The sequence below is a fragment of the Tachyglossus aculeatus genome, chromosome Y3 (assembly GCF_015852505.1).
Source record: "Tachyglossus aculeatus isolate mTacAcu1 chromosome Y3, mTacAcu1.pri, whole genome shotgun sequence".
NCBI lineage: Eukaryota > Metazoa > Chordata > Mammalia > Monotremata > Tachyglossidae > Tachyglossus > Tachyglossus aculeatus.
In genome coordinates this window covers 1472992-1485659 of record NC_052095.1, presented here as the reverse complement: position 1 = coordinate 1485659, position 12668 = coordinate 1472992, and the positions used below count along the sequence as shown (strand labels likewise).

At 50.5% G+C, this 12668-nt stretch overlaps 1 protein-coding gene across 1 annotated transcript; it reads right to left on the bottom strand.

Moving 5' to 3' along the window:
* Nucleotides 1–6143: 6143 nt before the first annotated feature.
* On the bottom strand, nt 6144–12116 carry FANCC (FA complementation group C). Its single transcript, XM_038768125.1, has 3 exons — nt 12102–12116; nt 11305–11526; nt 6144–6446 (listed from the first exon to the last, which is right to left on the bottom strand). The coding sequence occupies exons 1-3, from the start codon at nt 12114–12116 to the stop codon at nt 6312–6314; spliced, it is 372 nt and encodes a 123-aa protein (XP_038624053.1). The 3' UTR covers nt 6144–6311.
* Between the last annotated feature and the right edge of the window lie 552 nt (nt 12117–12668).

The following is a 12668-nucleotide window of genomic DNA, read 5'->3' as shown; positions in this document are numbered from 1 at the left end:
TCCCACCTCCACCAATTGTCAGCTGGGTGACTTGGGGCGAGTCACTTCACTTCTCTGAGCCTCAGTTACCTCATCTGGAAAATGGGGATGAAGACTGTGAGCCCCCCGGGGGACAACCTGATCACCTTGTAACCTCCCCAGCGCTTAGAACAGTGCTTGGCACATAGTAAGTGCTTAATAAATGTCACCATAAAAAATAAAAACAATAAATACGATTGAATGGATGAATGAATGGGGGCAGCGGCCATGTTGGGGATTAATCCTGGAAGGCCTCCTGGAGGAGGTGGGATTTTTTTTTTTTTTGGAAGGGATTGGACATTGGGCAGAGTTGTGGTCTGGAGATTAATCCTGGGAGGCCTCCTGGAGGAGGTAGGATTTTTGGGGGGAGGGATTGGACGTTGGGCAGAGTTGTGGTCTGGAGATTAATCCTGGAAGGCCTCCTGGAGGAGGTAGAAGTTTTTTTGGGGGGATTGGACGTTGAGCAGAGTTGTGGTCTGGAGATTAATCCTTGAAGGCCTCCTGGAGGAGGTAGGATTTTTTTTTTTTGGAAGGGATTGGACGTTGGGTGGAGTTGTGGTCTGGAGATTAATCCTGGAAGGCCTCCTGGAGGAGATAGAAGGTTTTTTTTTTGAGGGATTGGACATTGGGCAGAGTTGTGGTCTGGGGATTAATCCCGGCAGGCCTCCTGGAGGAGGTAGAAGGGGTTTTTTTGGAGGGATTGGACGTTGGGCAGAGTTGTGGTCTGGAGATTAATCCTGGAAGGACTCCTGGAGGAGGTGAGATTTTTTTAGGAAGGGATTGGACGTTGGGCAGAGTTGTGGTCTGGAGATTAATCCTGGAAGGCCTCCTGGACGAGGTGGGATTTTTTTTGCGGGGTGGGGAGGGATTGGACGTTGGGCAGAGTTGTGGTCTGGTGGATGGGGGGGGGCGGTGTCTGTCTCTCTCCCCTCTTCCTCCTCTTCTTCCATGTCTCTCCGTCTCTGTCTCCCCAGCCTGTCTCTCCTCCCCTTATTCCTTGTCTCTGCTTGTCTGTCTCTCTCCCACCCTATCTCTCCCCCTCACCCTTGTTCCTTGTCTCTGCCTGCTTGTCTCTCCCCCAGCCTGCCTCTCCCCTCTTCCTCCTCTTGTCCCGTCTGCCTCTCCCCTCTTCCTCCTCTTGTCCCGTCTCTCCATCTCTGTCTCTCCCCTCTTATTCCTTGTCTCTGTCTTTCTGTCTCTCTCCCCTTTTCCTCTTGTTCCTGTCTCTCCAGGCTGTCTCTCCCCTCTTGTTCCTTGTCTCTCTTTCTCCTCTCTTCCTCCTTGTCTCTCCATCTCTGCCTCTCCCCTCTTATTCCTTGTCTCTGTCTTTCTGTCTGAAAGGAGTGGGAATGGCGGCATTCCTCAAATTTGTTCCCAAAAGACGGACGGACGGGCCCTGCTGGAATTTCCGGCCTGCTCCCGCGGGATTCCCAGTCTAAGGAGGAAGGAGGACAAGTATTTGTTCATTTATTCATTCCATCGGATTGATAATAATAATAATAATAATGATGATGGCATTTGTTCATTCATTAATTCAATTCTATTTATTGAGTGTTTACTGTGTGCAGAGCACTGTACTAAGCGCTTGGGAAGTCCAAGTTGGCAACATCTAGAGACGGTCCCTACCCAACAGTGGGCTCACAGTCTAGAAGGGGGAGTTAAGCGCTTACTATGTGCCAAGCACTGTTCTGAGCACTGGCGGGGGGGGATACATGGTGATCAAGTTGTCCCTCGTGGGGCTCACAGTCTTCATCCCCATTTGACAGATGAGGGAACTGAGGCTCAGAGAAGTTAAGTGACTCGTCTAAGGTCACACAGCAGACATGTGGCGGAGCTGGGATTCGAACCCATGACCTCTGACTCCCAAGCCCGGGCTCTTTCCACTGAGCCATGCTGCTGTGCACGCAGTAAGCGCTCAATAAATGAGGATGATGGTATTTAATTAATAATGACATTTATTAAGCGCTTACTATGTGCAGAGCACTGTTCTAAGCGCGGAGGAGTTTACAAGGTGATGAGGTGGTCCCATGGGGGGCTCACGGTCTTCATCCCCATTTGACAGATGAGGGAACTGAGGCCCAGAGAATCAATCAAGCGTATTTATTGAGCGCTTCCTGTGTGCAGAGCACTGTACCAAGTGCTTGGGAAGTCCAAGTTGGCGACATATAGAGACGGTCCCTACCCGACAGCGGGCTCACAGGCTAGAAGAAGTGAAGTGACTCTCCCAAGGTCACACAACTGGCAAGGGGAGGAGCCGGAAATCGAACCCACGACCTCGGACTCCCAAGCCCGGGCTCTTTCCGCTGAGCCCCGCTGCTTCCTCTTACTGTACTCTCCCAAGCGTTTAGCGCAGTGCTTGGCACACGGTAAGCGCTCAATAAATCCGTTTGAATGAAATACCTCCAATTAGGGTTAGAGTTATTATTATTATTATTACTAAGAAGCAGCGGGGCTCAGTGGAAAGAGGCCGGGCTTTGGAGTCAGAAGTCGTGGGTTCGAATCCCAGCTCCACCACGTGTCAGCTGGGTGACTTTGGGCAAGTCACTTCACTTCTCTGGGCCTCAGTTCCCTCACCTGGAAAATGGGGATGAAGACTGTGAGCCCCCCGGGGGACAACCTCTTCATCTTGTAACCTCCCCAGCGCTTAGAACAGTGCTTGGCACATAGTAAGCGCTTAATAAATGCCATTATTATTATAATTATTTATTATGACAATCGGATGTATGGGCGGGGGCTGTATTCCTCTCCAGTCTGAGGGAGGGAGACCTTGTGGGGAGACAGGAAACTAACAAGACTCCTTGCTGTCTCAGGCCACGGGGAGGACTGGAAACCGACAAGACTCGGTGCTCTCTCTGGGACTTTGGGGGAGGGGGGGACCAGAAACTGACGAGACTCCGTGCTGTCTCCATGTCGCGGGGGCGGGGAGACTGAAAACCGATGAGTCTGTGCGCTCTTTTGGTCGCTGGGGGGGTACTAGAAACCGACAAGACTCATGTGCTCGCTCTGGGTCTTTTTTGGGGGGGGGACCGGAAACTGACGAGACTCCGTCCTTTCTCCAGGTCCCGGGGGCGGCGGGGAGACTGAAAACCGGAGTCTCTGCGCTTTCTCTGGGCCGCCGGGGGGGACTAGAAACCGACAAGACTCGTGTGCTGTCTTTGGGTCTTTTGAGGAAGAGGGAACTGGAAACTGACGAGACTCCGTCCTCTCTCCAGGTCGCAGGGGAGGGGGGAGACTGAAAACCGATGAGTCTCTGTGCTCTCTCTGGGCCGCTGAGGGGGACTAGAAACCGACAAGACACATGTGCTCGCTCTGGGTCTTTTGGGGAAGGGGGAACCGGAAACTGACGAGACTCCGTGCTCTCCCCAGGTCGCGGAGGCGGGGGGAGACTGAAAACCGATGAGTCTGTGCTCTCTTTGGGTCCCTGGGGGGGACTAGAAACCGACAAGACTAATGTGCTCTCTCTGAGTCTTTTGGGGAGGGGGGGAACCGGAAACTGATGAGACTCCATCCTCTCTCCAGGTCGCGGGGGAGACTGAAAACCGATGAGTCCCTGTGCTCTCTATGGGCAGCCGGGGGGGGGACTAGAAACCGACAAGACTCATGTTCTCGCTCTGGGTCTTTTGGGGAGGGGGGAACCGGAAACTGACGAGACTCCGTGCTCTCTCCAGGTCCCGGGGACGGGGGGGGGGGGGCGGGGGGGGAGACTGAAAACCGATGAGTCTCTGTGCTCTCTCTGGGTCGCTGGGGGGGGGCTAGAAACCGACAAGACTCCCGGCTCTCTCTGGGTCTTTTAAGAACGGGGGACCGGCAACTGACGAGACCTTGTTTCTCCAGGTCTCTGAGAGGGGGACTAGAAACCGACAAGACTTTGAGGGGGGAACCAGAAACTGACGAGACTTTGCTCTCTCTGGGTCGGGGGGGGACTAGAAACCGACAAGACTCCCGGCTCTCTCTGGGTCTTTTAGGGAGGGGGGGACCGGCAACTGATGAGACCTTACTCTCTCCGGGTCTCTGAGAGGGGGACTAGAAACGGACAAGACTTGTGGGGGGGACCAGAAACTGACGAGACTTTGTGCTTTCTCCTGGTCTCTGAAAGGGGGGGACCGGAAACTGACGAGACTTCATGTGCTCTCCGGGGACGGGTTGGGGGAACTGGAAACGGACAAGTCTCCCTGCTTTCTTTGGGGCTTGAGGTGGAGGCGAAAGATCAGAAACCGACAAGATTCCTTGCTCTCTCTGGGTCTTTGGGGGCAGGGGGACCGGAAACTGATGAGACTGCTCTCTCTGGGTCTGTTGGGGGGGGGGGGACTAGAAACAGACAAGACTTTGGGGCGGGGGGGGGGGACCAGAAACTGACCAGACTTTGTGCTCCTGGTCTCTGAAAGGTGTGTGGCGGGGGGGGGGGGGGGGGGGGGACGGACTGGAAACCGACAAGACTTCCTGATTCCCGTCTCTCTTCAGGTCTGGGGGTGCGTGGGGGGGTCTGAAAACCGATGAGTCTCTGTGCTTGTTCTACACAAAATGGAGGGTTACAGCTGGTATGCACAAGATGGAATCAGTCGTGCCAAGTTCTCCGGTGAACAACAATGCTCTCTGTGGGTCCCTGAGAGACTAGAAACCGACAAGACTTTGCGGGGGGGGGGGGGGGACCAGAAACTGACGAGACTGTACTCTCTCCTAGTCTCTGAAAAGTTGGGGGGGGGACTGGAAACCGACAAGACTTCGTGCTGTCTCTGGGTTTTTGGAGGGCGGGGGGTGGGGGGAACGACCAGAAACTGATGAGACTCCGTGCTGGCGGCAGGGGGGCCTGAAAGCCGATGAGTCTCTGCGGTTGTTCTGCACAAAATGGAGGGTTCCTGCTGGTATGCACAAGATGGAGTCAGTCATGCCAAGTTCTCTGGTGAACAGCAATGCTCTCTGGGTCTCTGAGAGAGATTAGAAACCGACAAGACTGGGGGGGGGGGGGGGGGGGAGGGGACACCAGAAACTGACAAGACCTTGTGCTCTCTCCTGGTCTATGAAAGGTTGGGGGGGGACTGGAAACTGACAAGACTCCATGCTCTCTCTGGGTCTTTGGTGGCAAGGGGGACCGGAAACTGAAGAGATTGTGCTCTCTCTGGGTCTCTAACGGGGGAGGACCAGAAACAGACGAGACTTTGTGCTCTCTCCTGGTCTCTGAAAGGTGGGGGGGGGACTGGAAACTGCCAAGACTCCATGCTCTCTCTGGGTCTTGGGGGGCGGGTGGGACCGGAAACTGATGAGACCGTACTGTCTTCGGGTCTCTTAGAGGGGGGACTAGAAGCCGTCAAGACTTTGAGGAGGGGGAACCAGAAACTGACAAGTCTTTGTGCTTGCTCCTGGTCTCTGAAAGGGGGTGGGGGGGCCTGGAAACCGACAAGACTTCGTGCTCTCTCCGGGTCTCTGAGAGTGGAGGACTAGAAACCAACAAGACTTCGGGGGGGACAGAAACTGAAAAGACTGTGTGCTCTCTCCTGGTCTCTTGGGGGGGGGGAGGGGGGTGACTGGAAACCGACAAGACTTCGTGCTTTCTCTGGGTCTTTGGGGGCAGTGGCGGGGGACTGGAAACTGACGACACCGTGCTGTCTCCAGGTCTCTGGGGGTGGGGGTGGGGGGCGGAAGACTAGAAACCGACAAGACTGGGGGGGGCAGAAACTGACAAGACTTTGTGCTCTTTCCTGGTCTCTTAAGGGGGGGGCACTAGAAACCGACAAGACCTGGGGCGGGGCAGAAACTGACAAGACTTTGTGCTCTCTCCTGGTCTCTTAAAGGGGGTGGCTGGAAACCAACAAGACTTCGTGCTCTCTCTGGGTCTTTGGAGGCAGTGGCGGGGCACTGGAAATTGACGACACCGTGCTGTCTCCGGGTGGGGGGGGGGGGCGGGGGGGAGACTAGAAACCGACAAGACTTGGGGGGGGACCAGAAACTGACAAGACTTTGTGCTCTCTCCTGGTCTCTTAAAGGGGGGGGACTGGAAACCGACAAGACTTCGTGCTCTCTCTGGGTCTTTGGGGGCAGTGGCGGAGGACTGGAAACTGACAACACTGTGCTATCTCCGGATCTCTGAAGGGGGGCGACTAGAAACCGACGAGACTGGGGATGGGGTACCAGAAACAGACGAGACTTTGTGCTCTCTCCTGGTCTCTGAAGGGGGGTGACTGGAAACCGACAAGACTTGGTGCTCTCTCGGGATTCTCTGAGGCGGGCCCGGAAATCCAGGGGAGTCCAAGATGTCTCCAGTGGCGAGGAGGACCCGTCCCGGGTGGTGGGGGCGTCTACAGCATAGGCCGGAGGCTCTGTAGTAGTTCCCGGGCCAGAGGGCCGGCTTCGGGGCCGAGGGAGTCCGCTCTGTACGCCATCCGGGCCAGGAGGCCGAAGACCTCGCGGGCCGCCTCCTTGGACCGGGCCATCTAATAATAAATAACAATAATAATTAATAACAATAATAATTAATAACAATAATAATAGCATTTATTAAGCGCTTACTATGTGCAAAGCACTGTTCTAAGCGCCGGTTGGGGGCGAGAGGGACCGGGTTGGGGAGCGGGCGGCGGTCTCAGGGGACACACACACGGCCTAGTCAACTTGTACTTCCCAAGCGCTTAGCACAGTGCTCCGCACACAGTAAGTGCTCAATAAAGCGCTTAGTACAGTGCTCTGCACATAGTAAGCGCTCAATAAATACGATTGATGATAAATACAACGGAATGAATGAATGAATGACCCCTGGGGTTGGAAGGTCGCGGGCTCTGGTAATAATAATAATAATGATGGTATTTGTTAAGCGCTTACTACGTGCAAAGCACTGTTCTAAGCGCCGGGGAGTTACAAGGTGATCAGGTTGTCCCACGGGGTGCTCACGGTTTTCATCCCCATTTTACAGATGAGGTAACTGAGGCCCAGAGAATAATAATAATAATAATAGTGATGGTATTTATTAAGCGCTTACTACGTGCAAAGCACTGTTCTAAGCACTGGGGAGGTTACAAGGTGATCAGGCTGTCCCACGTGGGGCTCACAGTTTTAATCCCCATTTTACAGATGAGGTCACTGAGGCACAGAGAATAATAATAATAATGTATTTATTAAGCGCTTACTAGGTGCAAAGCACTGTTCTAAGCGCTGGGGAGGTTACAAGGTGATCAGGTTGTCCCATGGGGGGCTCACAGTTTTAATCCCCATTTTCCAGATGAGGGAACTGAGGCCCAGAGAAGTGAAGTGACTTGCCCCAAGTCACACAGCTGACAGTTGGCAGGGCCAGGATTCGAACCCATGACCTCTAACTCCAAAGCCCGGGCTCTTTCCACTGAGCCACGCTGCTTCTGATCCCGCTCCTCCACTCGTCAGCTGCGTGGCCTTGGGCAAGTTGCTTCCCTTCTCTGGGCCTCAGTTTCCCTCCTCTGTCAAATGGGGATGAAGACCGCGAGCCCCCCGGGGGACAACCTCATCACCTTGTATCTCCCCCAGCGCTTAGAACAGTGCTTGGCACATAGTAAGCGCTTAACAAATACCATCATTAGCATGGCTCAGTGGAAAGAGCCTGGGCTGGGGAGCCAGAGGTCATGGGTTCAAATCCCCGCTCTGCCAATTTTCAGCTGGGTGACTTTGGGCCAGTCACCTCATTTCTCTGGGCCTCAGTGACCTCATCTGGAAAATGGGGATGAAGACTGTGAGCCCCCCGGGGGACAACCTGTACTTATGTTGCCAACTTGTCCTTCCCAAGCGCTTAGTCCCTTGCTCTGCACACAGTAAGCGCTCAATAAATACAATTGAATGAATGAATGAATGAGCCTGATGACCTTGTAAAAAAAATGTTGGTATTTGTTAAGCACTTACTATGTGCCAAGCACTGTTCTAAGCACTGGGGTAGATACAAGGTGATCAGGATGCTCACAGTCTTCATCCCCATTTTCCAGATGAGGGAACCGAGGCCCAGGGAAGTGAAGTGACTCGCCCAAAGTCACCCAGCTGACCAGTGGCGGAGCTGGGATTCGAACCCACGACCTCTGACTCCAAAGTCCGAGCTCTTTCCACTGAGCCACGATGCTTGTAACCTCCCCAGCACTTAGAACAGTGCTTGGCATATAGTAAGTGCTTACTGTTGGGTAGGGGCCGTCTCTAGATGTTGCCAACTTGGACTCCCCAAGCGCTTAGTCCAGTGCTCTGCACACAGTAAGCGCTCAATAAATACGATTGAATGAATGAAGGAATGAATAAATGCCATCACTGTTACTATTATTATCTTCCACAATCCCCCTAGACCCTCCCTGCCTCCCGTCTCCCCCGACTCCGGTCCATCCTTTGCCCGGATGATAATAATAATAATAATCATCAATCAATCAATCGTATTTATTGAGCGCTTCCTGTGTGCAGAGCACTGTACTAAGCGCTTGGGAAGTCCAAGTTGGCAACATCTAGAGACGGTCCCTACCCAACGGTGGGCTCACAGTCTAGAAGAGGGAGACAGACAACAAAACCAAACATACTGACCAAATAAAATAAATAGATAAGTACAAGTAAAATAAATCAATCAATAAATAGAGTAATAAATATGTACAAACATATATACAGATAATATAATATAATAATGGCATTTATTAAGCGCTTACTATGTGCAAAGCACTGTTCTAAGCGCTGGGGAGGTTACAAGGTGATCAGGCTGTGCCACGGGGGGCGCACAGTCTTCATCCCCATTTTCCAGATGAGGTAACTGAGGCCCAGAGAAGTGAAGTGACTTGCCCAACGTCACACAGCTAATTGGCGGAGCCAGGATTTGAACCCAGGACCTCTGACTCCAAAGCCCGGGCTCCTTCCCACTGAGCCACACTGCTTCTCTACAGAGAAGATCTCTACGGATCTGTCCTCTGCAGAGATGTTCAGTCCATAGTAATAACGACGGCAGTTATTAAGCGCCTACTATTCATTCATTCAATCGTATTTATTCATTCATTCATGCTGTATATATGTTTGTACATATTTATTACTCTATTTATTTATTTCTAGACTGTGAGCCCGCTGTTGGGTAGGGACCGTTTCCATGTGTTGCCAACTTGGACTTCCCAAGCGCTTAGTACAGTGCTCTGCACACAGAAAGCGCTCAATAAATACGATTGATTGATTGATTATTTTACTTGTACATATCTATTCTATTCATTTTATTTTATTAATGTGTTTGGTTTTGTTCTCTGTCTCCCCCTTCTAAACTGTGAGCCCGCTTTTGGGTAGGGACCGTCTCTAGATGTTGCCAACTTGGACTTCCCAAGCGCTTAGTACAGTGCTCTGCACGCAGTAAGCACTCAATAAATATGATTGATTGATTGATTGATTATTTTACTTGTACATATCTATTCTATTTATTTGATTTTGTTAATATGTTTGGTTTTGTTCTCTGTCTCCCCCTTCTAGACTGTGAGCCCGCTGTTGGGTAGGGACCGTCTCTATATGTTGCCAACTTGGACTTCCCAAGCGCTTAGTACAGTGCTCTGCACGCAGTAAGTGCTCAATAAATACGATTGATTGATTGATTATTTATTTTAATTGTACATATCTATTCTATTTATTTGATTTTCCCTTCAAGGCCCTGCTGAGAGCTCACCTCCTCCAGGAGGCCTTCCCAGACTGAGCCCCTTCCTTCCTCTCCCCCTCGTCCCCCTCTCCATCCCCCCATCTTACCTCCTTCCCTTCCTCACAGCACCTGTATATATATATATATGGTTGTACATATTTATTACTCTATTTATTTATTTATTTTATTTATTTTATTTTACTTGTACATTTCTATCCTATTTATTTTATTTTGTTGGTGTGTTTGGTTCTGTTCTCTGTCTCCCCCTTTTAGACTGTGAGCCCACTGTTGGGTAGGGACTGTCTCTAAATATGTTGCCAACTGGTACTTCCCAAGCGCTTAGTACAGTGCTCTGCACATAGTAAGCGCTCAATAAATATGATTGATTGATTGATTGATTGATTGATTTTGTTAATATGTTTGGTTTTGTCCTCTGTCTCCTCCTTCTAGACTGTGAGCCCGCTGTTGGGTAGGGACTGTCTCTATGTGTTGCTGACTTGTACTTCCCAAGCGCTTAGTAGAGTGCTGTGCACGCAGTAAGCGCTCAATAAATACGACTGATTGATTGATTGTTTATTTTACTTGTACATATCTATTCTATTCATTTTATTTTATTAATATGTTTGGTTTTGTTCTCTGTCTCCCCCTTCTAGACTGTGAGCCCGCTGTTGGGTAGGGACTGTCTCTATGTGTTGCCGACTTGTACTTCCCAAGCACTTAGTACAGTGCTCTGCACGCAGTAAGCGCTCAATAAATACGATTGATTGATTGATTGTTTATTTTACTTGTACATACCTATTCTATTTATTTGATTTTGTTAATATGTTTGGTTTTGTCCTCTGTCTCCCCCTTCTAGACTGTGATCCCGCTGTTGGGTCGGGACCGTCTCTATATGTTGCCGACTTGGACTTCCCAAGCGCTTAGTACAGTGCTCTGCACGCAGTAAGCGCTCAATAAATTCTATTGATTGATTGATTATTTATTTTACTTGTACATATCTATTCTATTTATTTGATTTTGTTAATATGTTTGGTTTTGTCCTCTGTCTCCTCCTTCTAGACTGTGAGCCTGCTGTTGGGTAGGGACTGTCTCTATGTGTTGCTGACTTGTACTTCCCAAGCACTTAGTACAGTGCTCTACACACAGTAAGCGCTCAATAAATACGATTGATTGATTGATTATTTATTTTACTTGTACATATCTATTCTATTTATTTGATTTTGTTAATATGTTTGGTTTTGTCCTCTGTCTCCCCCTTCTAGACCGTGAGCCCGCTGTTGGGTAGGGACCATCTCTAGATGTTGCCGACTTGGACTTCCCAAGCGCTTAGTACAGTGCTCTGCACGCAGTAAGCGCTCAATAAATATGATTGATTGATTGATTATTTTACTTGTACATATCATCTATTCTATTTATTTGATTTTGTTAATATGTTTGGTTTTGTCCTCTGTCTCCCCCTTCTAGACTGTGAGCCCGCTTTTGGGTCGGGACCGTCTCTAGATGTTGCCCACTTGGACTTCCCAAGCGCTTAGTACAGCGCCCTGCATAAATACGATTGATTCATTCACTCATTCAATCGTATTTATTGAGCGCTTACTGCGTGCGGAGCACTGTACTGAGCGCTTGGGAAGCACAAGTTGTGTGCAAAGCGCTGTTCTAAGCGCTGCTGTTTGGGGGGCCCTGAGACCGCCGAGTCCGCGTACCTGCGTGATGGCCTCTCTGGCCACGGTGCGGCCCGCGGGGGTGAGGAGCAGGAAGCTGAGGAGAAGGTGGCGGGCTACTTGCTGGGTGCCCCGGGGCCTGGGGCCGCCCTCTCTGGGGCCGGCGGTCATGGCGGCCTGCAGCTGGCGGACGGTGACGGACGGGCGGCCCGCCAAGAGGCTGAGGCAGCCCTGCAATGACCGGGCTTCGGCCTGCACACAACACTACACAACACAACACAACACACAAACGGCCCAGGAAAAATCAAAGGGGGTCAAGCGCTTCCTTCCCTCCATCCCTCCATCCCTCCATTCATTCATTCAATAGTATTTATTGAGCGCTTACTGTGTGCAGAGCACTGTACTAAGCGCATCTACCCACCCATCCATCCATTCATCCATCCATCCATTCTTTTATTCATCCAATCGCATTTATTGAGCGCTGACTGTGTGCCGAGCACTGTACTAAGCGCTTGGAAAGTACAATTTAGCGACAAATAGAGACAATCCCTGCCCAACAACGGATTCACACTCTAGAAGGGGGGAACTATCCGCTATCAAACCACCATCCATCCCTCCATCCATTCATTCATCTATCCATCTATCCAACCATCCATTCATTCATTCGATCACGTTTATTGAGCGCTGACTGTGCACAGCAATCAATCAATCAATTGTATTTATTGAGCGCTTACTGTACTAAGTGCTTGGAAAGTATAATTTAGCAACAAATAGAGACAATCCCTGCCCAACAACGGGTTCACAGTCTAGAAAGGGGGAACCATCCACCATCCACCCACCATCCATCCAACCATCCATTCATCCATCATCATTCATTCATTCAATCGTATTTAGGGACCATCCATCCACTATCCATCCCTCCATTCCCCCCCCCATTCAATCCATCCATCTATTCCTTCATCCATCCATCTATATCATTCATTCATTCATTCAATCATATTTAGGGACCATCCACCATCCATCCCTCCATCCCCCCACTCATCCATCCATCTATTCCTTCATCCATCCATCTATCATTCATTCATTCAATCATATTTAGGGACCATCCATCCCTCCATCCCTCCATCCCCCCACTCATCCACCCATCTATTCCTTCATCCATCCATCCATCCATCCATCGATCTATCTATCATTCATTCATTCATTCAGTCATATTTAGGGACCATCCACCATCCATCCCTCCATCCCCCCACTTTTCCATCCATCTATTCCTCCATCCATCCACCATCCATCCAACCATCCATCCATCCATCCATCTATCATTCATTCATTCAATCGTATTTAGGGACCATCCATCCACCATCCATCCCTCCATTCCCCCCCTATTCAATCCATCCATCTATTCC